The 27,488-nt window shown below is 40.9% G+C and overlaps 2 protein-coding genes and 1 pseudogene across 19 annotated transcripts in view; 2 read left to right on the top strand and 1 right to left on the bottom strand.

The window, feature by feature from the left end:
- Positions 1-16,596, top strand: part of LOC117560791 (zinc finger MIZ domain-containing protein 1-like) — a 76,947-nt gene extending 60,351 nt beyond the window's left edge. For 6 of the 13 annotated variants that reach the window (XM_034237817.1, XM_034237821.1, XM_034237816.1 and 3 more), the window contains 18 exons: positions 5,784-5,919; positions 7,657-7,771; positions 7,893-8,113; positions 8,204-8,405; positions 8,541-8,822; positions 9,713-9,892; positions 10,085-10,153; positions 10,253-10,445; positions 10,542-10,683; positions 10,802-11,012; positions 11,160-11,265; positions 11,419-11,579; positions 11,691-11,758; positions 11,978-12,046; positions 12,140-12,450; positions 12,740-12,921; positions 13,319-13,612; positions 13,830-16,596. In XM_034237817.1, the coding sequence (XP_034093708.1) occupies positions 5,784-5,919; positions 7,657-7,771; positions 7,893-8,113; positions 8,204-8,405; positions 8,541-8,822; positions 9,713-9,892; positions 10,085-10,153; positions 10,253-10,445; positions 10,542-10,683; positions 10,802-11,012; positions 11,160-11,265; positions 11,419-11,579; positions 11,691-11,758; positions 11,978-12,046; positions 12,140-12,450; positions 12,740-12,921; positions 13,319-13,612; positions 13,830-13,937 (3,050 nt within the window). In that variant the 3' untranslated portion in view covers positions 13,938-16,596. The remainder of the gene's footprint in view (positions 1-5,783; positions 5,920-7,656; positions 7,772-7,892; positions 8,114-8,203; positions 8,406-8,540; positions 8,823-9,712; positions 9,893-10,084; positions 10,154-10,252; positions 10,446-10,541; positions 10,684-10,801; positions 11,013-11,159; positions 11,266-11,418; positions 11,580-11,690; positions 11,759-11,977; positions 12,047-12,139; positions 12,451-12,739; positions 12,922-13,318; positions 13,613-13,829) is intronic. The other 7 variants (XM_034237825.1, XM_034237823.1, XM_034237824.1 and 4 more) reach the window with 5 other exon arrangements.
- Positions 16,597-17,930: 1,334 nt separating this feature from the next.
- On the top strand, positions 17,931-20,320 carry LOC117560766 (annotated as a pseudogene).
- Positions 20,321-21,512: 1,192 nt separating this feature from the next.
- Positions 21,513-27,488, bottom strand: part of LOC117560764 (zinc finger CCHC domain-containing protein 24-like) — a 30,802-nt gene continuing 24,826 nt past the window's right edge. Inside the window, exons 4-6 of one of the 6 annotated variants that reach the window (XM_034237766.1) lie at positions 25,656-25,731; positions 25,454-25,536; positions 21,513-25,375 (exon numbers count right to left, since the gene is read on the bottom strand). In XM_034237766.1, the coding sequence (XP_034093657.1) occupies positions 25,454-25,536; positions 25,656-25,731 (159 nt within the window). In that variant the 3' untranslated portion in view covers positions 21,513-25,375. Of the gene's footprint in view, positions 25,732-27,488 lie in introns of all 6 variants that reach the window. The other 5 variants (XM_034237768.1, XM_034237765.1, XM_034237767.1 and 2 more) reach the window with 5 other exon arrangements.

Below are 27,488 nucleotides of genomic sequence, written 5' to 3'. Positions count from 1 at the left end.
CCTGCCAGTGTTTTACAGACCTCTGCCTATATCTTTTTAAAACTGCTTCTTTGTTGTCATCCCACACATTGTCTGAAGGCTTCTCTGTCTAGTGCCGCAGTGTTCATGCTCCAAAAGTGTAATTATTCATGTAGTATTTTCTCCTTTGTCTGTGTTGTTACCAACAAAACTACAGAAGAGCTGCATGCACAGTGTTACATGTCTCTATCAAAGCCTGGCGTGTCCAGCGTTGGTGATCAAGATTTGGCATTATTGCCAGATTTTGGGGAATTTTAAGGCCAAGACGTGGTGTTGTATGAGGGAAGGGATGTGAGATCGATTAAGGTTTATTTATTTTATAAGAACTTAATAATCAGCTACTGCTGATAGTGCCCAAGACCAGGCTCAAAACCCAAGGTGACCGAGCCTTCGCAGCAGCTGGCCTCAGGCTCTGGAACAGTCTGCTCCTCAATGTGAGGTCGGCCCAGACCCTAGGGGTTTTTAAATCCACGCTAAAGACTCACTTCTTCTCTCTGGCCTTCTAGTCAGAGCGGAGTACGACTCCTGACATTTCCCTGTGTTTTGTTTTTATTTGTTGTCTTCTGTTTGCTATTGTAGTAAAGTGTTTTTATTACATGTACAGCACTTTGGCTCGACCAAAACTCGTGCTATATAAATAAAACCTGATTTGATTTGAATTACGTCCTGCATAGTTAGCACAATGCTTGTTAAGAATACAACAATACATTTGAAATGGGCCTTGTGAAAACCTTACACAGCCACCTTGGTGCCATTGATTGCCACCAATCTTTGCTTTGTAATGTTATCCGACAAACAGTCCAATGTAACATCTCCTTTACAAGAAGTGCAGTGGTAAATACAACCAAGGGGTTAAGCCCTCTATCTGGTACATTATGCTGTATCACAAACTCTTGAGTGATGCCATTTCACTACCTTGATATGGAGGTGTAGATTCATTCTTCAGAGGAGCCAGATGCACTCCTCCTGCACTGAATTTCAGTCAAAGAAACAACAACAACAACAACTGTAATGTGTTTGTTTAGCCCAAACAAATACAGGAAAATAGGTGGCACTGGAGCAATTTGAGTAACATTGAAAACTTTAAACCCATAAGGAGTTTGTTCTGTTAAATAGTTGTAAATAAACACAACAAAGTGATCAAGACATAAGCAGTGTATTTTTATGTTAATACCACACACGTTTTGGCTTTTTCTTGTGTTTGATTGATCTTGTGTAATTGCTTTGAACAAAATCTGTATCAGCCGTACAGGGTGTATTTTCATACTCAAGTTATTTTGTTTCAAACCTGGAGTGCCTGTGCAACTTTACCATAGTCTGCAACACCAGCGTTTACTCTAAGACATAGCTTTACTTTTTTCATCCCAGAATTGCACTACGTCTTTGGTGATCTCTGCTGCCCTTTTAACACAGACGATGTGACAAGCTCCACAATTACTGATGGGCTGCAGGAGAGAATACAATCTGTTTGCACCTGCTGAAATTGCCATTTTAGTGTGTGGACTTCACTTCATTGCTGGCGTTTAGCACACAATTAGGCCATTTTAGCGAGTTATTCTCTTCTCTATAGGCCAAATGCTCTGTAAAAGTAAAAATGATGCTTCCCTATGTAGTCATATAACACGTTTAGTTCAGTAATTCACACCTGGGAACTGTCCGGCACTATGACACTCTGCTGCTGGCCTCAGCATCTCTGTTGAAAGAGTTGAGTGTTAAATGCCTTCCTAAAGGGCACAGCCGTTTGTGTGAAGGCGAGGGTGTCTCGGTCACCTTCCCAGCCATGATATACCCTGATGAAGCTTGCATGTGGCGGAACCAGGGCTTCACACTTAAATCATGTCAGGTGTTTATCAACAAAGGGGTGTCACCACCATCTTTAACTGAATCATGTCGGACACATTTAAACCGCCCCTAGAATCAGATAGTGAGCAACCTATCCTGATTTAACTAGCAAATGATATGCTCAGAGGCTTTGTACCACACACAGATGCTTGCCCACACACTGCACTATCAGAGTGCATTGTAATGAGCATTGGGCTTTCCTTGTACACACACTCTGTCATTAGTTAATGGACCTTGCAGCCTGTTACCAGGGCTTACTCTCCCTCCCTGCTGCTCCCTGAGGGGCTGAGGTGAGGTTAGAATGACCCAGGGCTTCTGCTATCACTCAGCCATACAGCATTAAACACAGCCTGAGTGAAGAGGGTCCATATGTCTCTTGGTATTACTCAATTAAAAGCCACAGCTTTTACGAAATGGAGCTATTTGAAGAGGATCAGCTCTTGTTTTGCCCTTTGCTGCTAGAGGACACTTGTTAGGGAGAGGTCTCTGTGTTCAGACAGTGCAGAGAATCCTGGGAAAACACCACCTCAACACCACCCAGCAGCTTTAGACTCACTCTGGTGTCACTGCAGTCTGTAGACATCCATCACCCGTAGCAGTAACTGTGTTATATCCACGTATTTAAAGAGAAAACTTGACTCATTGCGCAGTCATGAGTGCATTTTGATGTCCTTGCTTGCAGTTTAAGTGTATGAATGGTGAGATTAGCCTAGATAAACTCAATTACAGGATTTCTAGGGGACAAGCAGTAGCTTTTTTCAAGGGCAGGGAAATGCACATTTAAACATTTCCAACGAACAAGGGTATGTCTGAGTACACATGTCATTTCCCTGATTAATTAGATGCAGCTTTAAACTAGAATTGTATGGATTGTGAAAGTATCCAGTGAGAAAATGCTGATATAGAAACACAAACCCTCAGTGTTAGAAAAGGTGGCTTCAGGCAACACAAGCTCCCGATAGGCCTAATGTTTCATACTGTCGCTACAATCTCTCAGCTTTCTTACTCAACTGTAAACGGCCGTCAACACTTCATCAAGTAGCACTGACGTTCTGCAGAGCTGCTACTTGATCCTTTGGATATCTAGTGTTTGGGGAAAGATTGGCCTTATTAAACATTCAGGCTACTGTACATGCAGAAATAGAAAGAAAAACATCCAGGTTCAATCCACTCTGTGTGAGGATTAAAACTAATATGATTTCCCCGAAACTGAGCTGTCTCTTTGATCTCGCTTATTGCAGTATTTGCTCATCAAAAACCAAGTTATTATCTTATGATGTTGTAAATCAATCTTGTGAAAGAAAACCCTTAATTCCTCTACTCTTTATAGCAACTTTTCTACTGGGACTGGAAACAGATGAGGCTGATCTTGTCTTCAGCATTAAGTATCTGATTAAACTGCAAGGCTTTTGTGTAAATAAAATAGTAATAAATAAAAAAAGGAGGGAAAATTGAGTTGTCAAGAGACAGACACCTGTACTGTTGACCTCTGCTCCTATATTTCTCCAGGAGGGAAGTTAAAAAAAACAGCAAAGAGAGGATAACTAGTATCGTAATTAATAATACTGTCAACAAACAGATGGGAAAAAAGGCTGAGAGGAGGAGTGTGTGAGAAGGGTATTTACTGCTGAGTGAAGGGGTGAGAGGAGTGTAGTAGTTGCTGGTTTGTGATGGTGTTAACACAGGGGCCTGTGAGGTGAAAACAAGGTCATACACACTGTACTCATCTTGCTAAATATGAACGTTGCCCTGAGCGGACCTTCACTCTATTATGAATGACTGGTAGCCTTGGCAGCTTGTTGGGTTTGGTGGCTCGTAGCCACACTGATGTGATAGCTTGCTGCCCCTCTCTGCTCTCTTCTACCCTTCTCTGCTCTCCTCTGCCTCTCTCTCCCTGCAGCAGCGGCTCCATCACTTGTGCTTGGAGATGATCTTTAGGTCTAAATGGTGGGTTGCCAGTTGAAGAGACAGTCCCTCGGTGCAGAGGTGGTGATTTAGTGGGGAGATAAGCTCTCCGTAATGGCAGGGTGGAATAATTCCTCTTTAACTAGGAGGCTTGGCTCTCTCCACCCTCCAGAGGAAAATGTTACTGCTCCCGTCTGCTTTGTTCTTCATTCCTTTTCTCTCTTTCTTCTTCCCTTCGCTCCTTTTCTCTTTTGTTTGTCTTTATAGGTAGAAACTTGTCTGATCAAATATTATTCATTCAGAAAAGATGATGCATTGTTAGCTCTAGTCTAATCATAATTAGTACAGGTTACGGATGGCACAACTCTCTAACAGCAATTCAATTTCGAAATCACAACAATTGGTTATTTCTTTCATTTAATGCCATGTTTTTTTATTTTCCTTTCACTTACAGGCATTCTCGCAGGCAGTTTACGTGTGTGACTTTGTTAATCTTATGAATTCAATGCCAAATTCATTGTCATAGATTGTTTAAACCTCAAGATTTCCTAAGGGCGCAAAACACTTTTAAAAAACTCTATTCTACTCAAATCTTCAAACCCCAAACCTGGCAACAGAACTTCATAAAAGCTGGTGTATCTGGGTCTACGGGACTAAAAATAGCTTCTTGAATGATTTAATTAAGTAGTGAACGCTGTAACCTTTCTTTTGTTTGTTTGTCAAGACAACTTTCTACGATCAAGAGGCGGTGTGTTTAAATAATCCGCAGGACTCTGATCGATTCAAGAATGACAAGTTGATTGGCATAGGGGAAAACAATTATAAAATGAAATTGCAAGATACAAATAAATATCTCTTGTCTTCATGAGGAGGATGAGAAAGCTACACGACTTGATCAGTCCTTAGAGATTTGAAAGGACGTGGAAAGTGTGGAGAAGAAATAAGTGGTGTTGATGAGTGGAGGAGAGGGAAGATATCACAGTTTCTTACTTCCTACATAGATCATATCTGTAACCCAAATCACTCTGTCTCTGTGCCTCTCACGCTCCATTTCAGCCCCTCCCGCTCTGTGGCTGAAAAACTGGGAGGTCCTTTGTGTTAGTGGAGAGATTTCAGTTTATATTTTACACTGCAGTTGGGGTTATGATGTAATGTAACTATTGTGAAATCCACACAGGCAAATATCAACAGAGGTGTATTGAGTAAGGCTGCCCCCTGGAGGCTCTAGCTATTATCAGGTGTTCGACACAAGCGTATGATTCAGGCCTTTGCATTGTTGGAAGAATCAGCATAGCAATTGTTTTCATTTGAAGTCGACTTTTAAAGGTCCCCTATTATACTGTTTTTCATTACTTTATTATAGGTCTCAGATATATACAAAACATGTGTGGCCTCGAAATACCAAACAGATCACCCATTGTAGCATCCCGTAATCCTCTCTGTTTCAGCCCTGTTTCAAAAGTGCTGATTCTCTGTCTGTTGCTTTAGATGAGAATAAGGAGCCACTCTCCACGCCCCTCTGAGAGATATTTGGTTACAAAGAACACAATGGTGCTCTAGGGGGAGATTCAGGTGATAAGGTGGGGGGTGTGATCTTGGTTGGGTATTGGCTAATGGTTACACAAACCTAAAAATCGTTATGACATCATAAAGTGGCCAAAATCTGATCAGCTCATTTTCAGACAGGTTTTTATATAAATGGATCAGGACAAAAAGTGAGCGAATCTTTTTTCCTGAAACTTTCAGAATCTCTTTACACAGAGGGGACACATGTTTATGTATAAAAGAGAGGAAAAGTGGATTTTGCATATTAGGTGACCTTTAAAGGTATAACAATTGAAAAAGAAAATACAACTGTTTTCCGTTTTCATTCTCACATGGGACCTTTGACATGCACCTAGAGCCACATGAATACACAGTGCAGCAGACCCATGTCCATGAAGGAGAAATGTGTGATTGTTTGTTGATCAGAGACTAACGCATATGCATGTGTGTTTGTTTGTGTGTTTCCCTTGCAGCCCTGCTGTCGTCGTGGTGCGAGGAGCTGGGTCGTCTCCTCCTGCTGCGTCACCAGAAGAGCCGGCAGAACGAACCGCAGGGGAAAGTCCCCATGCAGCCCAGCATGAACAGCATGAAGCCCGGCCTCACACACAGGTCAGTGGGGAGCCTGTCACAGGAATAAACTCTGTGCTTATTTTCCAGTAAACCCAGATTCTCCATGTACTTCAAGGTTACTGTTTTCCGATTTTATCTGTGTGAAGTTTTTATTGTATTTAAAATAACTGTAAAAAGAGGAGTATCAAGGGCAAAATACTATACAGCATACAATCTGTGAAGCACAGTTGTGAATTGGCACTCCAATGCCTTGTCACTTGCTTCTGAATAAATTAGGTTAACTGCTTTTTTTTTGGCTCTAGTTATTCTATTGAATATGGTACGCCAGACACTCCTGCTACCTTTGAGTACATTTATGAAATTCAAATATTTTTGTTTGATTTAATTAGTGTTGAACCTGTTGATATTTAGACTGAGACCAGCCTTAATGCGTGTGTGCCACCTGTCAGTTGTCTGTAGCTCATGTGAGATAAACTCTGTCAGCATGAATTAAGCTTAATAGAAGATAATAACACAAACATAGTGCAACAGACAGCTGATATGTAACCTTTGTCTTTTACAACAATCAGTGGGAGTTCTTTCATTGTGAGGAATAACATTGAACAGGTGACATTTCTCGTTTAAAAGAGGAATAAGCCGAGGTTAACATTGTATATTTCAATGACAAATATAGTCTCTTATGAGTCTAGATGTTGCAGTGTCTGTGTGGATGGGAGCTGTGGGAAAGTGTGTGTAGATGACAGGGAAGATGTATAATGAGAACGAAAAAAGAATGCAACCAAATAGAGGATAAAGAAAAGGAAAACATGCCATAAAGTTCTCGAAGCTTTGACAACGTAGCTATTTCTCTGCCTTTTCCCTTCATTTGTTTCATAACACATTCTCCCATATTGTACCAAACTAATTCAAAAAGGCTTAAAAGTTAGACGCTAACTAAGGGGCCCTTTTGTATCTTTAAGAGACAGGGTGCAGAAGTAGGTCGTCCTTCAGTATCATCTTGAATTCAGCTATTTGATACACGCCCAGAAAGATTTTCCATTTTTGAAGAAAAGCTCTGGAGCTGAGGTGATTTGGGGTGGGGAGACAAACTGGAGAGCTGTGAAGTAATGTTTTGGGGAACATTGTGTGCTCATAGCTCTCCCGAAGAAAATAAAGTGAAGCACAGAGTTGGCCAATAGTCCTATGTGCCACTGCTAAGGATCTAGGGATAATGTTGTGCCTTTATGGGGAAATATTGAACAAGTTGTCCATTCCAGGAGCTAACCTGAGGGAAAACAAGCTGCGCTCCAAAAACAGCAGTACTTTCCCACTCCACTGGCCACTTGTCTCTCCCCTTGAGGATTTAGCTTGTTTATTATGTGAAACAGAACCTCATATTTTGCCCTTATATTTGTTTTAAATCTGAATGTTAAACATTCCAACTCTACTCTCCCCATCCATATCCAAGTACTTTTCAACAGCTCCAAAAAACGAGTTAATCATATTTAGTTTTTTTTCTGGTGTGTGTGTGGCTATGCAACTCCTCATGGGCTCATTTGGAGCTTTTTACTCTTCTCACTGTGCAGCAGCCATGAGCAGATATCCTGGCTGGAAATGTGTTTTGAAATGATACGCCAAACATTTCAAATTGCTTCACATTCTGGCAAGAAATATTCCCAAATTATTCACATCTCTGGACGGATATGCAACTCTGTTGGCTTTCTATTTATTTTTGTAAGCCAATTGAAACTTAAAATGACATCAGGCTCATGTTTTTGTTTTTGATTTACTTTCCAGTGATGGATCCTTTCCCTATGACTCTGTCCCCTGGCAACAAAACACCAACCAGCCCCCTGGGTCATTGTCTGTGGTTACAACAGTGTGGGGCGTCACCAACACGTCACAGAGTCAGGTATGTCATGAGCAGCATCCTTCTGACAAACATTTAAGGCTTGACTCAGAAGCTTCTGCCTGCTTTGTTTATTTTACAAACCCTAATGTATACTTTGTGTTTCTGTATTTGTTGGATCTAGGTGCTAGGTAACCATATGGCAAATAGCAATAACCCCATGAACCCCGGAGGTAACCCTATGGGTTCGGGTATGTCTGCCAGTGCAGGGGGGATGAACTCCCCCCAGTTTAATGCTCAGCAGCAACAGTTTCCCAACAAAGGCGGCTCCAATCAACAGTACATGCAGCAGGGCATGTATGGCAGGCCAGGCTACCCTGGGGGTCCTGGGGGATATAGCGGAAAGTAAGCGACTGCATACGACTCTTAAAAAAAAATATCAAGCAATAAAATCGACCGTAATGATTAAAACGTGTGTTCTGTGTTTTTTTACAGTTACTCTGGAAGTCCAAACCCCCCCCAAGGAGGAATGGGAATGACCTCCCACTCACGTACTCCTGGTGACTTCACTCAGCCGGCCGCGGCAGCTGCAGCTGCTGCTGTCGCTGCTGCTGCTGCCACGGCAACGGCCACAGCAACAGCCACAGTGGCAGCTATGCAGGAAACCCAGAATAAAGATATGAACCAGTATGGACAGGTACAGTACACACCAATCACAGATGTTTAGAGTTACCAAATAGGCTTTAACATAAAAAATCTACACAGAAAACGATTATACATCCACCTGTTGGAGTCCCTAAATAATCATAAACACCTTCTGTTTTGCCTCCAGATGTGTTCTTCGTTCCAAATGGGCCCCACACAGACCTACAACAGCCAGTTCATGAACCAGCCAGGCCCACGAGGCCCTCCTGGAGGTATGAATCCAGCCAACATGGGATCAGGCATGAACAACCCTAATATGAGCGGACCTCCCATGGGCATGAACCAGGCTCGGACCCCAGGCATGGTGCCCTTTGGAGCTCACGGCCAAAGGATGCCTCAGCAGGGGTATCCCGGAGGACCCCGACAGGGCATGCCCATGCAGGGGATGAAGAGGCCGTATCCTGGAGAGGTGAGACTGGATGATTGACAACAATTAGGAGATTGTGGGATGTTCTTTCCTGCAGGTGGAAAGTCAACACTAACGGCCCGTCTACACTACAGGCGTCAAAAAAGCTTGAAGCTGGGCGTATCTGAAGCGTGGCGATATTTTGCGAGCAACGCGACCAACAACCAATCACATGAATCTCCCGCCCCCGACATACAAAGCAATAGCAATGTTAAAACGAAGTAAACTGGATATAAATTCCCCAAACAGGCGAAAACCTACCAGTTTCACCCACTGTCTCTGCCACCTCCCTCCATGCCTGGTTCCTCCAGTTTGTATCCCGGTAAATAGTTCTGGTCGTAAAGAACCGGGTGATTTGCTACCGTAATTTCTCCTTTGGAATATGAGGAAATGAACTGCGGTCTGGCTCTCCCAGCTTGCACGCGGTTTGATTGGCTAGCGCTTATACTGGTGGGATTTGCAAAAACGGGATTTGATTGGCTGACGCCAGCTTCGAGCAAGCATCGAGCCTCAAAAGTTGAACATTGTTCAACTTTTGACGCCGATAGACGCTCGCGATGCTTGCAACGCCTTGCCATGCTACCCACAATGCAGTTCGGCGAAGTTTGAAAAATATCCTACGTCACCCCATTCAAATGAATGGGCGAAGTGTTGAAAGCATTTTTTGACGCCTGTAGTGTAGACGGGCCGTAAGGCAAACACCGTTAAAACACCACAAAAAAACAAAACATGAAAAGAAACCTCCAAACCCTAACATCCATTTGTTTGTTGAAATAAATAAGATCTGTTTATGTAGTTATTTTCCCCTGTTTTAGAAATTAGGTCTGATATCTTTCCATATTTTGTCATATGGCATTTGTTTGAAATTTTTTCATTTCACTTTCTTTGTCCAGGCGAGTTACGGGGGTCAGCAGTACGGGCCTAACGGTCAGTTCCCCCCCCAGCAGGCGCAGTACCCTCCATCGAACGCCTCCAGGCCGCTGCCATCTCCAAACTACCCCGGCCAGAGGATGCCTGGGCAGCAGGGGCAGGGACAGTACCCGCCTGGCATGCCCATGGGCCAATACTACAAGGTCTGTTATACCCCACCATTCATCCATCTTAACATTTACTACAACTACTTACTCTTAAGTAGGCTGGAGCCTATCCCAGCATGCTCTGTGCCAAATACAGAGACAGACAGATCACGATTCATATTTATAGCCCATGCTGGAACAAACTACATTATTATACTAAATTATACTTTCTCTTTTTTTCATTCACAGCAAGAGCCCTTCAACGGTCAGAGCAACAGCTTCTCTGGGGGCGGTTACTCTTATGGCCAAGGCAATGGGGTATGTTTTCGTTATGTCCCTTGTACTAACTTTCACCCATGTATGTGGAATGAGTTAGACAGATGTTTTCATTATTGCTTTTTTTTCTGCCTTTTACAGCCCCCAAGGCCTGTTAACTACCCCCACTCCCCGGTCCCTGGAAACCCCACACCCCCTATGACCCCAGGAAGTAGTATTCCTCCATACCTGTCGCCAAACCAGGATGTGAAGCCCCCATTTCCACCAGACATGAAACCAAATATGACAGCACTTCCGCCCCCTCCATGTGAGTACCAAAGGAAGACTGAAACAGGTGGTTGCTTTTATCCTCGAGCTCTTGTATCTTTTGTCTTGTCACTTTACCAGTGTAAGGTTCAAAGCTGACCCCCCTCTTTTTCTTTTCTCCCAGCTCACCCCAATGAGGAGCTGCGGCTGACGTTCCCGGTCAGAGATGGCGTGGTGCTGGAGCCGTTCCGCTTGGAGCACAACCTGGCTGTCAGTAACCACGTCTTCCACCTTCGGCCCTCGGTCCACCAGACCCTCATGTGGAGGTAGGACCAGCACACACTCCACTTTTATTATATTTGCACATTTGCTCCTTTTAGTTCACAGATTCTGTTTGTTTTTCTGAATGATAACGCTGACTCTCTTGTCTGATTACTCCCCCAGGTCGGACCTTGAGCTCCAGTTTAAGTGCTACCACCATGAAGATAGGCAGATGAACACCAACTGGCCCGCCTCCGTCCAGGTCAGCGTCAACGCCACGCCTCTCACCATCGAGAGGGGAGACAACAAAACCTCACACAAACCCCTGCACCTAAAGCAAGTTTGCCAACCTGGACGAAACACCATCCAGATAACAGTCACGGCCTGCTGCTGTGTGAGTACACACTCTCAGGACGATATCATTTCTAAGAGTACATAATGCGATAATAGAGCGACTGATAAAACGTAGTATATGCGTTGCGCTCATTAGACTTTCTGTTTGATTTCCTGTTTATCTCCTTTTTCTTGTGTTGCTTTGCAGTCCCACCTGTTTGTGCTGCAGCTGGTCCACAGGCCATCTGTGCGATCTGTCCTCCAGGGGCTCCTGAAGAAAAGACTCCTTCCTGCAGAACACTGCATCACCAAGGGTATGTCTCATTTTGTCTCCTCGTGTAGTTTAATATGCATTAGTACATCTTAATTACACAATCCCACACCTGTTCCCTTTTATGTTTGGCTTTAAAGTAGGTATTGAAGTAAATCTGCTACTGTTTACAAGTAAAACACTTTTTTCTTTTCAGTTAAGAGGAACTTCAGCAGCGTGGCGGCCTCGACAGGCAGCACCACTCTTAACGGGGAAGACGGCGTGGAGCAGACGGCTATTAAAGTGTCGCTGAAATGTCCCATTACCTTCCGACGCATCCAACTACCCGCGCGGGGGCATGACTGCAAACATGTCCAGGTTTGTTCAGATTCAAACAAGTGTTAAAGGTTAATTGCTGCTTTGAAATCCTGTTACATGTGGCTGTGAACGGGAGAAGATAATGAGCATTTGTGATGTTTTTCTCCACAGTGCTTTGATCTGGAGTCCTACTTGCAGCTCAACTGTGAGAGGGGGACATGGAGGTGTCCTGTGTGCAAGTAAGCGAAAAGCTGTTCATTTTAGGAAATACATGATATTACTATTAAATAAGCCCTCTAATGCAGTGATTCTCAAACTTTTTTCAATAATGTACCCCCTTTGAAAAATAAATAAAATCTCACGTACCCCCTTTAGTACTCCAACGTACCCCTAGGGGTCCGCGTACCCCCATTTGAGAACCACTGCTCTAATGGATTATAATTGTCTTCTCTTTTCAGTAAAACAGCATTATTAGAAGGTCTGGAGGTGGACCAGTACATGTGGGGAGTCCTCAATGCCATCCAAAAGTATGTTTTCCCTTTCTTCTGCTAGATCAACACATTACTTTTGAATCCATTGTTTGAAAATTATTAATTAAGCACTTCTCTCTCGTTTAACAGTTCAGAGTTTGAGGAGGTGACTATAGACCCTACATGTAGCTGGCGACCTGTCCCCATAAAGTCTGATCTACACATCAAAGAGGATCCTGACGGGCCGCTCGCCAAGCGCTTTAAGACCATGAGCCCCAGTCAGATGACCATGCCCAATGTGATGGAGATGATAGCCCAGCTAGGGCCCGGCTCTGGACCTGGACCTGGCCCCTTACTCGGTCCCAGCCCGTACCCCCCACACCCCAGTCAACATCCTAGTGGCAACGGGGGAGATTACCCTGGAGCAGGTAAAGAACAGCAGCCATGGTCCCACTGCGTAGGTAAATAACACAATAGTCAGCTAATTTGTTGGAAAAGTGAGCTGTTTTGCACTTTGCAGCAGGAACTACTGATGTGTCTCTAGTGCATTAAACAAAGAAAAAGCCTCAAGGAGAGTGTTCTGCTGAACCTGTTTTAAAGAATATTATAAGCTCATTGCTCTGTTAAATGTTTCATAACAGTAAAAAAAAAGCTAACTTTTTGTAACAGCATGGATTCATCAGAGAAGTCAGCAAGGCCAAACTGCAGTTAGCTTTTTGACTAAAGTATTTACATTTGATGTCCTTCAAGGCCACACTTACCACAGCCAAGTGAGCTTTGACTTCCCTCACGGGAACCCCTCTGGTGTTGGAGGTGGAGGAGGTCCCCCCATGAGTGACTTCATCCATGGCCCCCAGCTCTCACACCCCGCAGAAGGGCCTGGTGGTCTCCTCTCCCAGGACAAGCCCCTTAACCACGGCATGAATGATGCAGTAAGTAGATCTACTTCAAGGGCTGCTTTCTTTTCCCCACAGAGAAACAGTCCATCACTATGCAATGCTAGTTGTGTTAAACTAGGATTATGTTTAAGTTTATAGAGTAATATCTCTGAACCCTAAATATGTTCCTGTTTGTTATCGGAACGAGGTGCAGCCTCTGCCTGTAGCCAGCATGTGTGCTCAGTCATGCTCACATGCTCATGTTGCCGTATAATGTTGCAGCTTCCATTTAAGAGGCCTGTTCCACATTATTCACGCTGGAACTCATTTCGCTTTTCCTGTCTTTCTTCCCACGCAACCCCTTCCCCCCTCTCTTAACACTCTTTGTGTCTACCTTCTTATTTCTCACTCCCCCTCTCTCTTGCTGTCTGTCTCCCTCTTGCACCTGCAGATGTCCCATACCGATCAGTCCCATAACTCCATGCAGCAGAGTTTGCATGCATCTCCCCACCCCGGCAGCCAATCAGGGCTGCCCTTACATCACAGTGGCCAATCAGGGCCACCTTTACATCACAGTGGGCAGTCAGGGCAGCCCTTGCATCACAGTGGCCAACCATCGCAGCCGCCTCGCCAGACGCAGCCTCAGCCCCACCCTCAGCAGCCCGGGCCCAACTGTCACCCCCACAGCGATCTGAACTTTAACCCCTCCTCAGACGGGCAGGATATGCCTGAACCCTCTCTGGATGTAAGTGTGTCTGCTTCTGGCCACTGCTCTGTTAACACTAACATTGTCTGCTGCAGCTGCTCTAATCTTTCAGCTCTGTTTGACTCTCTGTTTTACGCTTGTTTATGTGTACACTGGCTTCAACAGACATTTCATTAAAAGTCGTCCAATGTTAGATAGATAATATGTTTTCAGGGTTATATACCTTCACCGCTCATTGTCTCTTTCTACCTTTTAGCTGCTTCCAGAGCTGGCCAACCCAGACGAGTTACTATCATACCTCGACCCTCCGGATCTTCCCTCCAACAGCAACGACGACCTTCTCTCCCTTTTCGAGAACAACTAGCCCTTCACCCCCGCTATTAACCCTTATGCACCTAAACAGGAGTGCTGAAGTGTTTGACTGTCCGTCCACAGACACCTCACCGACCTCCTATCGATACTTCAAGCAGCTTCCTATGCTCACGCACGCACATGCATACAGAGTTTATCGAAAGATAATGTGTGGCATAGGGGCACGGCTGAAAAGAGGCGCCTGATTGAGAACTCTAAGGGAGAAAACAGGAACGCCGCTCATCCCCGTACTCCCTATTTTCCTCGTGTAAAGATTCCACGCACCAGTTCCATCGCCTCTGACTCGAAACACACATTTTACAGCCATGTTGGCGGGCACTAAAGTGATATTATATATACATATATGATATTTGTGACTTTTCAACTGAAAACTGTGCAGCTATAATCATCATGTGTAAACAACACGGAGGAGACAGGAGCCTCTGTGAGCTCTAGGAAAAGTGTTGTAGCTTTTTGTTTTTTATTATCATTTTCCTTTTTGTCTTGTAAGAGTGTTTTCATCCTTTTTGGAATGTGTTCTTCCAAAACCTTGGCACATGCCATGCCCTTCGCCCCCCGAGATTTTCTCAGTGTGTGTGACAGTTAAAAAGCTGGAACTCATCAGAATCAGAGCACTGAAGGACGAGATAAAATGTCCTCGAGTGTCGACAGAGGAAACGAGCGCACATTGTGCAATGTAGTGTGTGAGTGTGTCAGTGTGTGTATTTACGTATGTGTGTGTATGTTTACGTGTTCTCTTTTGTTTGCATGCGAGCGTATATGAAAGACAGCGGGGAGAGAAAGTCCGAGACAGAGGAGGGAAGAAGAATATCGAACGTGAAAAAATATAAAACAATCCACTTTATGAACTGTCTGGTACTTCTTCTCCAGCCGGTCTCCAGTCGTTCTTGTGTATTTATTGTAATGTTTCGCTCTTCCTCATCAAAGTCAGTACCATTTTGTTCACAAGTGCATGTGTGCCAATGGCTCCTGTTGTCTTTGTCCAGCCTAAACGTGCTTGATCAAATCATTTTTCTCTCTTGTCTTTATATTTATTATTTTATTTCAAATTCATCTTCTTTTTTTTATTTTTATTGTCATCCTTTTTTTAAGTGTTTTATCTTTGTCCCACATTTGATCAATTATTCAGACACACATCACCAAAGTTGTCCTATACTTTTTGTAAGGGGTTGGCCCTGGATATTTTGTTGGTGCAAGAGAAGGATTTCAACATCTTACAGACGTCTACAGAAGTTTTTAAATCACTGTGTTTTATAGAAACGTCTGTGTGTTTGTTCTGATCTTTCCTTTTGTTGTTTTGTACTGTTGAATTGCATCTTTTTGGGGGGGAAGAATCCTGCATGATCCAACAGTGTTTCCAGAGCTGTTGTATATACCCTTTGTGAATACTTTGTGACTGTACCTATCTATTACTGGCAACTACATGGTACTGTATGTCCGTCAAGGACTACACACGCTCACACACACACTCAAACACACACAGAATACCTTCTAACCAGTCCAATATTGTAACAAATTGATCCAAATGCACTCTCACTGGCCTTGTAATGAGTACCTATGTATTGTTCTCCAATATCTTGTAACAATGCATCGGGAGAACGCATATTTGGTCGGCTTTAAATTACTTGTTTACTTTCAAAAAGATGCAGCTTAGAGGTCCAAATTTCTTTTTAAATTTTTAAATTTCATTAGTGTGACTTTGTCCTCTTTATTTAATGGTGAGAATGTGCAAAATGTCCCCCGTATATATTTTTTAGGCCTGATAATGAGTTTTTGATAACGATACTGAAATTTGTGTATTTTCATCACATTTGATATTAAGTTATTATTTTTGTCCAGTGATTTTAAGTATGATTTGGTTTACACAGTTTTATGCAGTACATTTGAGTTATTTTAAATATGCTGTATGATGTTAGTTTTCCCATTAGAGATTTTTTATCTGATTGAAGAACCAAATATGGCTTAACTGATGTTCAAAAATGTATCAAATCGCCTGCATATAACACAGTTGAAGGATCAGATGTTGTATACGTTTGTTTATATGTTTGTAAAAGACAATGCACTGCCGCATTGGGATGTTTTATTTCCCTACACAGTGTGTAACTGTAACTGCAACCTTTCACAAAATCACGTCTCGTAATTTGAGCGACACAAATTGTACTGTCTCAATGCGGACATTTGAAATTGAGTTGAGGATATAAAAGAGAATGCAATTAATATTGTAAAATGGAACTTGAGGGAGACCCCCTCCTATTTGCATTACAAGGTGAGGTTGTGGCAGAGGATTGGGGGTGGGGTTGGGGATGTAAGGGATACGTGTATATAATGTAAATGACAAATAGAGACAAGTTAACAGAAATGTATTCATTTTCTCCAGGGGGAGTGTGCATAGTGTATTTAGAATTTGTAAAGCTTGCATCCTCCTGTCGGACATTGAATTGGAAAATGGAGTCTGTGTTTGATTGTGTCTGTGCAGACCTCTCTAACCACACCTGTTCATTTTATGGAAGATACTTTATGTACCCCTCCACGTGGGGTTTTCAAGAGAAAAGAAATGTTTCCTTTGTGTAATATTAAACTTCTGTGTATTTCTCTATTACCTGTGTACTTTATAAAGGTGCTACAAATTATTAAAACAATTTGAGGTATAATTGGGAAATGGAGACATACAGCTTTTAAATTTGTTTCCAAATTTACACTTAAATTTAAAAAACGTTGGCAAATTTATATATTTTTTGGCAATTTGGAAAAGTATACTTTGAAGGTACACTCAGAAGGGATTTGGCACAACAGGTGGCAGTTGTCTCTTTGGTTTTGTACATCCTCTGTACAATCATTTCATCTTCTAAACTGGTCGGAAAAAACATTGTGTTTTTTAGTCTTGCAAATCTGTATGTAGTTAGATGACGTGACATCCTAATATTTATCTAATAAATATGTATTCAGATGAAACACATTTAATGGCCTTTTGCGTCTTTTGACATACAAAGTGCAACCAGCATTAAACCATAACATAAAACACATCATTTGTGCTACACAATCAATAGAATACTGACCATATTTTACTATATATATACTGTATGAACATAGAATTTGGTAATACAGTATTTGAAATATCATTACACATTTTGATAGTGGTTTTATTTACAGACTGGTATAGCACATAACCAAAAAGACTTCTGACTGATAGTTAGGAAAATCTCAGGGGTAAATAATCAAATTATTAGGCTGCTGGCATCGTTAATTGGTTATTATTTACAACTGTGATGTGTAAATAGTCGGCAATGTAAAGATCTAACAACTTTAATTGTTTCTTTATTCATAAGCTATTATTTAAAAAGGGCATCAGCATACATGTTCCAGCAAGTAACAGTTTGAGGTTTAATAGGTATTTTGGCCATTTTGTTATTCATCCAATTAGCTTTAACTGCTCTATGCAGGAAGACTAGTAATCACTGCTCTTTTTTAGTCAATGAAATGACTATCAACAGATCTGCAAAATTAGATGACGTTCCTTTTCTGTACTTATTTAATCAAATGTAAATATGACTAGCAAAGATTAGCATGCTGAAATATGCGAATGTCATTCTCAATGGGGTTCATTATTATTGTAGAGTGATGTAGCGTAGTACAATATTATAATTTGTTGTATCACCTAATTAATTCAACACAACTTAAAAATAATGATTCTGGTTTAGTTGGTATCATGACACCATCATGACACCACTAAGTACACAATGTTGTTCATATCATGACTGACTCATAACATTTGTCAGACTCCTAAACAACACATGGACCTTGTATTCGTTTCTGACATTGACTGAATGTATGCATTTATTTTCAACCTAAATGAAGTCGTTTTACTTCCCAACCGTCCCACGAGGTGTCGCTGTTTGTCACCTCCGCGCGGCTCTTTACAGTCAATCCACGTGACGTCACATGTAAACACCAGCAGCACCCATGGCCTGCAGGTCCTCCTCACCCTGTCAGCTGAGCAACGATGTTACAAATAAAGAACCGCATGAGATACAGCACGCCGGGTGTCGCCGCCGTGAAGCTGTTTCTCCTCCCGCCCCGCCAAAAACCCCTCCGTGTTTCTGGACATCGAGGCCGACAGTGAGCCTCTGGGAAGAATAACAATTGAGGTAGCTAGCTAGCATTAGCCTCTCGTATAACTGCGTACTAGCATGTCCAACAGCACTTAAACACACACAGATAAGCTCAGTGTAAATATTAGTCCCTGATTTTGAATGGGATATGTTTTATCTTTTATCTTGCAGTTGAATGCAGCTGTAGTGCCAAAGACTGCAGGTATGTTTATTTAAATTTCATTTGCTTAATATTAAGAGTTGCATGTGTTTATTTTCCCCCTTGAAACTCCTTTAAAATTAATGTATTGAATAAAACAACTGATGATTCCACAGCAAACTTCAGAGCACTGTGCACTGGGGAACCTGGCTTTGGATTCAAGGGATCTGTGTTTCACAGGATCATACCTGGGTTCATGTGTCAGGTAAGATTAAAAGTGAAGATGCACAATAAGTGTTGTTTGCCATGTTGTCTGAATCTGTGTTTTCTGTTACAGGGGGGAGATTTCACCGACTACAATGGCACAGGAGGGAAATCTATATATGGGAAGACTTTCAATGATGAAAACTTCAAATTAAAACACACAAGCCCAGGTACAACTCTATCTTTATTTAGAAGAACAACACAAATATTCCTTCAACCGTCCATATAGATATTAATTCAAACTTCTCAGTGAATTTTATCAGTAACTCCAAGACAAAAACACTGCTAATTTGTTCATTTTCTGGATGGGAAATCTGTTTGGTAGGCTCTTGTATAATGAAGACACATTTCAATTCCTTGAAAAGCAGGTGAACAAAAAGTTAATAAATTGTTTTAGCACAAGACATTATTAACACAAAATGTATCAAGCAAAAAAAAAAAGCCAAGCTTTGTCTTTCTTAAATATCTCAAATTGGGGATTTTGAACATTGACATTTTTTGAAAACTATTAGATAAGTCAATATAATATAAACAAAATGATCCATACTGTTAACTGTTATCTTATATACCCATGCATATAATGACAAACATGTCCCTTCTCTGGCTTCTTAACACTATCATTTCCCAGATCTTTATAATTGAAAATAGCTTCTGCTCCACTAGATGGCAGTGCCTAACTTTATGCCACAGTAAAAACCACTGGCTATATTCTGGAGATGTTGCAATCCAGAGGCAATTGACCTAGTTTTTAGTGAGTCAACATGCACCTAATTAAATAACTCGTGTTTTTAAATAAATATATTCCACATGCTGAGGATTGAGGGCTTAAGTTGCATTGTCACAGTTTGCATTTCAGAGAAGAGAAACAGGCCTAGCTGTTCGTGTTGTGCTTCTGTTTACTCCTAAATGTTATTGACTCAGTGTTAAAATGAGGTCAAGATCTTGTTGACTGCATCACGTTTAATTGATTTACTTGTTGTCTTTTTGATCTCTGCAGGAACTCTTTCGATGGCAAATTCAGGGCCAAACACAAACGGCTCCCAGTTCTTCATCTGTACGGCTAAAACTGAATGGTAAATATTTAGGTGGACTTTTGAAACAGTCATGTCAGCTTTGCCACTCGTACCGTCCCCACATCCAAACCCTTACCGGTGGCTGAAGTTTCTTTTGGTCTCTTCTTTTGACAGGCTCGATGGTAAACACGTGGTCTTCGGGCAGGTGAGGGACGGTATGGACGTGGTCATCAAGATGGAATCCTTTGGTTTACACGACGGTGGGGTGCTTAAGAAAATTGTCATCACTGACTGTGGGGAGATTAAATAACACTCAAAATCACAAGTGGACTTCTGTTTGATGACTCGCCATGCAACAATTTGGTATTTACTTTATCTTTCGTCGGGGAGAAACTGTCACAGGTGATGTTGCTCTGCTTTAAAGGCCCTGAAACAGCCACTGAGAGCCCAATGTCGGGAATTTTCGCTGCTTTGTTTCATGTTTGTATCCTAACAACGGTTTGTATATCCCAGTCCTCGATTTTCCTTTTTCCCCTTTTCATTTGACAAACACAGACCACCACCGTCAGCAGGTATGGATATATTTTTCCTATATGCAGAGTCAGACATAGATCTTACAGTATAGTTAGCCGTCAACTTTTTTTTTGGCGGTGTGTTTTTTTTTGGCACGGATGCAAATCTTAAAATCTGATATTTCTCTGTTGATAATGATGTTCAAATATATTGCTTTTATATTGGGACTTGACCCATTTACTTTGTGTACAAGCGCTCAGTCGTCCACCATGTCAAATGTTCTTATTATGCAATAACTCTCCATTTACTGCCAAATAAAATGACTGTTTTCACATTTTATTAGCTCTAGTATTAGTAAAGGACATTTGCTCTCGTGCCGTCGAGCCTTCTGGTTTTAGGGCTTCCTGGAAATGATCCAGCTGCTTTTTTTAGACACCGGCTCTCCAGCGCGACCGACTTCCTGTCCATCATAGCAGGATGTGACATCATGTGACATCCACTTACAGTTGAGTTGAAATATCACATGAATGCAGTTGACAGATGATAGAGCTGCAGGCTGTAGCCTCATTGGACACGGAGGAAGCAGATGATTTAATCTGCTGGAACTATTGAGGAACCTGAAAATGTCTTGTATGTGGGCTGCTCTTCCTTCCCTGCTGCTTTATTTGAAACGCATCGTCTGGAATAGAGAAAGAGCACAGGAGGCCAGGACATGTCTGAAAGCCAGAGACTGGGTGGTGCTGCTTATCGAGCTAATACTTTATGAAAGTAAATAATGAAGCGACGTGAAAAAGCAGCTCTTGCCCCTAAATGAAACCATATGCGCACTGACCTTCCACCGTTTGTTTGAATTCTCAGATTACATTGTTGCTATAGAGACCTCTTAGCTCTCACTCTGTTTGAGCAAGAGATGTTGTAACAAACTTGATATAATTTGGGTCCCCACCCTCTGGTTTAGTTTTAGTTATTTGGAATGCATGTCCAATATTGTTCATGGAAACTTGGCTCCAGAGACGGTGCTGTGGCCAACGCTTAGAACACATGCAACACAATGACATCTTTACAACTGCTACAAGCTGGGTCTTCTGCTGTAAAAGTCTCCACTTATCACACGGCACCCATGTTAGCGGGTGTCCTTTTTTGTGTTAGGGTTTTCCTGTCCACAATTGAACCCAAAGTGTTGAAATCAAGACATGTCAGCTCGATGTGTCTGTTATCTTTCAGTACTTTCACAGAAAGTGAAAAACACGTTTTATAAGGCTCCCCCCTTTTCTGCGTTACACAACCGCCATGAATAATCCATTAAGAACTTCTATCATAATCCATACACTCAGTGTTGTGTAAGTCTACAAACTTGCACTCAAAGACGCTGTAGTCTGATGATTAAAACATATACTTTTAAATTAACATTACACAGACAGAAGCTTATAACAATTGCTTTGGGTTGAGATATCCAATGAACACATTCCAGTTACTGGTAATAACAATTCAGCATAGGACCCATAAGAAATGAAACCACATGATCCAACTCCTAATTCAATATGACTTTTATTCAACAAACGCTCAACAGCACTAAAATGTTTTCCCAACTAACAAATAAGGCACATTTTGGAATGCCATTTCATGGACATGAAAAACAGACCTGTGGTCTACTCTTGAAACCATGACCATGTCTTTGTTTCCCAAAAAATCATTTTCTTCCCTACCTCATGCCTGTGTTCTGTCCAATTCAAATATTGCAACAATGCAACACATACATCTCAAGTGATACAGACAGTAAAGAATACAAACATAACTTTCCTAATTGACCACATAAGTGTTGACACATTACATTCAGTAAATATGTATTATTCGTAGAGGCTACACTAGCGGTAAATACTTCAAGACTTATAACAATCAGAAGTTGCTGATAATGTTAAAAACAATATGTACTGTAGCAAACTACTGTAAAGTATTTAAATAAGTATACATTGCACAAAATGATATTTCATTCAAAACCAAACACATGCACATGCAAACTCTAAAATAGTTCTTTGTCACACATGCCTTTTAACAAAAGTATACAATCCCTAAGACTACTAATAACACCATAACATTTTATAATAGTTTCTTGTCATTGCTGCTTTAAGCTTGAACTACATCTCACAGTTTAACGTGCTTATACAGTGGTGAGTATCCATCACTAATTAAGAAAAGAAAAATTCTGCATGTTATCACAATATATATCTTCATAATATTGTTTACAAAATGAATATATGCGACTGTATGGATGTAAATGGCAGCTCATAATTAGTTACACATAACAACCAAATAACTGTGGGTTATTCACCACTGATAACATCATAAAACAAAACAAAAATACAATGGCTTATAATTGAGAAAGGGTATTAATTATGTACCAGCTTTAGTTTAATAATACTCTATGTAGACATCAATATTTTCCTTCTTTAGTGTAACTTTGTTGCATATTCTATACAAAAAGTGTTGTAAAAAATCTTTCCATAAATATTTCTGCAGGATAACCCCTCAGATTATTGTAAAACATAAAGAAAAAACTCCCAGCTTAGTTTATTTCTTAGCAATAGGCCATTCTTCACACAAAAAAAAGCTTCAATATTGCATAACATTTTTAAAAGAGCTACTATTCTCGATAATGATGGCCATCAAATATATACATAAAACAATCTATCTTATTTAGGGAAACAACTCTTCAGTCTTTGCAGATTGCGTTACAATTTTCAACATCTATTAAGTGTTCCAAAATACACATCTCATTCATAGAAAATAACAAATTTGAACTGGAAAGATACTATAAAAGTCAAGTATACGAAATTCAAGAAATAATGTCTGAAAGCAGAGATTTTTTTCATATGTATTGTATGAACTGCTTCCATCGGCTCGTGATTTGCCATTTAAAATTGCCTTTATAACGTTTCTCTGGGCGGAATAGAACTTGTTGAATCACATATATTGTTATTTGTTTATGAGGTTAGTTCATAAGGCATCATTGGTATCTATCCCTCTCACTACAGCCACATGGTATGATGTGGACAATAATGTTCAGTAACGACCTGTTAGGCTAGTGTCATCACACGGAGCAAACGAAAGACGATGTTAACGGTAAGAATAATGGATTGTTCCCAACTAAAAGCAGAATCGTTCATTCATATTAGGTCTAAGCTTTGGAGTCGTATAGATGCACAAATTCCTTCTTATAAGGGGGCACTCCAGCAATTTTACTCATTAAATTCAGTTTGCTCGTCAGGCAGGACTAATTGGACGGTGAAATTCGTTGTGAAACGTCTTCTGTAGCTCTGGAGGAACTTTGTTGAGTCTGAGAGCTATTGCATCACTGTTTTCTCAGCTTGGATTTAGAGGCACATTTGAAACAAATGGCCTGTTACAAACTGGGATTTTTAAAAGATGTGGGCATTTACATCGCAGAAATTGAAAGAAGCTGTCGAGCTGCATAATGGGAAAGCTAGGATTCAGCGTTTTGTAGCCTGAGTCACACTAGGTGTTAAAGATATGCATATCTATTCCTCTGCTGCATTGATTTCAACCATTCTTAAGTGTCGTGCAACCCAACTTACCTAAACTATAAAATCACTGGAATGCCCCTTTAACTTCAACGATGGAATTTAGCGAAATTCCCTAAACTGTAGGCTACCGTTATCAGCCTCTGCAAACTCTCCCACTAAGGCAAGGGACCATGTATATATTTTTGACAAAACCGACAGTTCCTTGGATAAACATTACCACAATAGATTAAAACAACAAAGAGGGAGGTCCACAGTTTCATGCACGACTCCATTCTGTTGTGAGTATTGCCTAAGAAATAACATCTTTGTGGATATTCCATGACAACAGACCACAGTAGGTTTTGTTTTTGCCAGCTGGAAATGCTGTTTCAGCCCATGCCTGCAACTCAGCAAACTTTGTTGAAGTGAACACCCACCATGCAAGTTCAAACTAATAGAGAAACTGTACAATTTCCTTGTCCTTTTTAACTCCTTTTACCTGCCTTAAACTTAATATGCATCCCAGTTACCACATGCACGTGTACTGTTCCATCTCTGAGCCTATCCCAATTTGTCTTTCCTAATTTCAAATGGCATCCTATAGTCCTGATACTTCAGCATGATTTCAATCTTTTTTAAGGCACATACAATATGTTACATTATAAAATATAGTCAACCAGTTTTTATAAGGCTCGGAATATAGTACGATATAGAAAAGTTCATAATTTCCTATTAAAAAAATTTCTTTTAAAGACACTGGTTTAAAATAGTAGGCACTTATATTCATACAAAAATTGTACACCTAATTCATCATCACTTTCAATATATCCTTGAATCTTCAACATCTCCACATCACAAATCAGCCCTCCTATTTTACTTCCTATTCTTTCTCTCAACCGATCTGAAAATCATCGCAGTTCTCCAAAACTTCACTTCCTTTTTCACAGTCTTTATACTGCAATCAGCTGTTGGACATAGTTTGTAGGTGCAACATCTTCCATTTTGCTTTATTGACTCCACTAAGGTTTGCAGGCATTGGCTGTGAACTCTAAAGTCTATCTTAAACGTTTTCAAACTAACATCTCAGTTGTTTTTTTCTAATTTGGCTTTAGTTAACCGTCAAAATAATGCTTTATTGTTAATACAACTAGTGTTCTTTTCTTACAGCTCCTTCTAGTGATTTAAATTGAACTATCTAACATCTATACCTATCTAAAACTATAGATAGCTGAGAATTTGTGCCTTAACAAAAATATTCTGGGGAGGGTGAATGAAACCTTATCCGTTAGCAATGCACTAAATCTAGACGAAGAGCAACTGAACCTACAGTAGTTTCTAAAGACGCGTGGAAGCAGTTACACAATAAAGTGATATACAAACATACAAAAAACATTTAGTTATATCCCAGTTAAAATTCTAATTGCACACTAGACAATAAAGAAATAAATAGGCCAAATGTAAGCTAGGGATGTATGGCACATTGTCCCTCAGTTATTTCACAGTTAATAAGATGTGCTGTTGACCTTAACACGGCAAGTCAAAGGCCTCATACACTTTATACCATTGTGAGTGATAAATGTTCGTCACATTAACACACAGTTCACTTGGAAGGCAGATCTCTGTAAACACAAATCCAACAAACCCCAAGGTGAGGTAATCTATTGAGACCAATACTGTCAGTGACACCAATGTAATACATGCTAATTCATCAATATGCCATGTGCTGTTGTTAATCATTGAGTTGGATCAATGGGGTTGTGTTGTTTCTGATGCATGTGGCACAAGAAAATAAAAGCTTTTGATGAGGAGCACTTGGAGAGATTGATCCTAGGTTACCGTGTTCCTTTCATTCCTCGATGTGGTCTTCAATACTGTCATTGGAAAAAAAAAAAAGGATTACAAATCTGTGATCCACCGGTGGTTGAGAAGAGGGACAGAAAAATAAAAACCTATATTTGAGACTTCTGAGAGGATGGGAAGATGTGAGGAGGAAGGGACGCCATGTTGTGTGCAGGGCAGGGATGAAGGAAACCTGGATGTGAAGGGAGGAAGTTAACAGCCTTGATGGAGGATGAGCAATAGGACTTGTTGCTCTGACTCTGAATAAAGATGATTATTGCACACGGCGGCAGTAGTAGCCCAGGACTTTACATTTTTCACACAGGTGTTGCGGGTGCTCCTTACTCTGGTCAGAAACATCCAGGCCATCCGGCTTCTCTAAAGGGCGCTGAGAATACAAACAGAGAAACAATAATGAGTCATAAAAACACAGAAGAAAGAAAAACAAGCAGCACACTCGTAAAACTCTGAGTTATGCAAGATTCAAGTCAGCTATACGCCTAAAGTTTGGCCTCCAATATTACACCCAAATTCTTCCCAGACCAGACGTGTACTAAACACAATTAGTTGCAGAAATATGGCAACACACCATCAGCTCTGGAAACTTGCAGTACTTTCCCAACCTTATATTACAGAAAAAGATCCAGTATGTATTTGATCATGACCTTTATGGAAATATAAGCCAACAGCAATGGCTTTCCTGGAATCATTATCAAGGACGAAAGGAATTTGTATGAGCAGCATGATGGGAGATTATTTTAACAATCTGTCTGGAAAAATGTATTTATCCTCTTTTGTTCTGTTCTTGTTATTTATTCAGTGGTCTAACTAAAGGAAACCAGGTTACCATGGGTCACTACAGGGGGATATTTCAGTTATCCGCAAATGAGTCTGCCTGGAAATGTTGAGACTTTACTATTGGTCCTTGAGAAAAGTTGAAAAATCAGATGAATGTTTTATGGGGTTCCCTCAAAGAGCAAAGGAACTGAGTTCAAGCCCCTTTGCTGCAGGCATCTTCCCTCTTGAGATGTCCTTGAGCAAGAAACTCAAGCTCAATCAAATCAGCTCTGTAGCTAAAGCTAGAGTCTGAGCTCTTTCCATTTGGAGAAAGTGAAATCGGAGCTTAACCCTGCAGCGGTCAATAACAAGCTAACAGCTAATATGCTAGCAATCCAGGAACATCCAAGCGCACAGTCAAAATAGCTCACTGAACTCATTTCTATTTTCACTGTTCTGTGATATATATCCCCCATGGCATTTAGTTTCAAGAATTTACAACATTGTATGCAAGAAAGAGTAATACAAGAGGATACAAATCCACTTGGCTAGCAAGTTTACTTGTTGTCATTTAAGTAACTTTGACTGTCAGTTAGCACGTGTGTAATTGCTTATTGTGCAATTGATTGAAAATTATGATTTTTCTTTTTTGTTGAAGTTTAAACTCTGATAGAAGACAGTTATAAAAAGATTGATGAAGTAACACAGTTTATAAATGACGTTTTCTCAATTTTGAACGCCCCCTTCTCTCATACTGTCAGCAGTCACAACGTGCTAAATCAATGGCAAAGTTAAACTCAGCAGACTATGTGCGCAGTAGTATTAAACTCGACGGAATCCATTTACATTGCCCAGCTTAATAGCTGGTGTGACCAGATGTAGTAAATCAGTGACTATACCCATCATACCCAATGGAAATAAGGCCCTTGGTTGAAACCAAATTCACTGGGCGTCTGAGAAATATATTTCCCACCTAAGAGGGACAAATATTTAAATGTGTGCAGACAGAATTGGAAAATACATATTCAGGTTATTTATGGGAATCCACCGGGAGGGAGGGAGCCATGAGAGGCTGAACTCTTTGATACTCGAGGACACAGAGGTTAGTGGTCCATTTCAAACGCTGACAGAGGTGGAAATATGTTAAGTGGGTGACATTGCAAATGCAGGGAATTTGCTTGCCTGTGTGTAGCTTTGCCACAAGACACAGAGGCAGAAAAGAGTGAGTTTTTCTCACCAGTGAACTCTATGAGGGGGAGACATTTTTTTGAATGCAGTCTTATTAGTAGAGCATGCTCAGCCCTGGTATCCCAAGGATAAGCAGGGACTTAAATGATAATCCTAACTTTATTTCAGGAAGTGGAATTG

The sequence above is a fragment of the Gymnodraco acuticeps genome, unplaced genomic scaffold (genome assembly GCF_902827175.1).
Source record: "Gymnodraco acuticeps unplaced genomic scaffold, fGymAcu1.1, whole genome shotgun sequence".
NCBI lineage: Eukaryota > Metazoa > Chordata > Actinopteri > Perciformes > Bathydraconidae > Gymnodraco > Gymnodraco acuticeps.
Note: the sequence above shows the minus strand (reverse complement) of the source record. Positions and strands in the feature narration are given on the sequence as shown.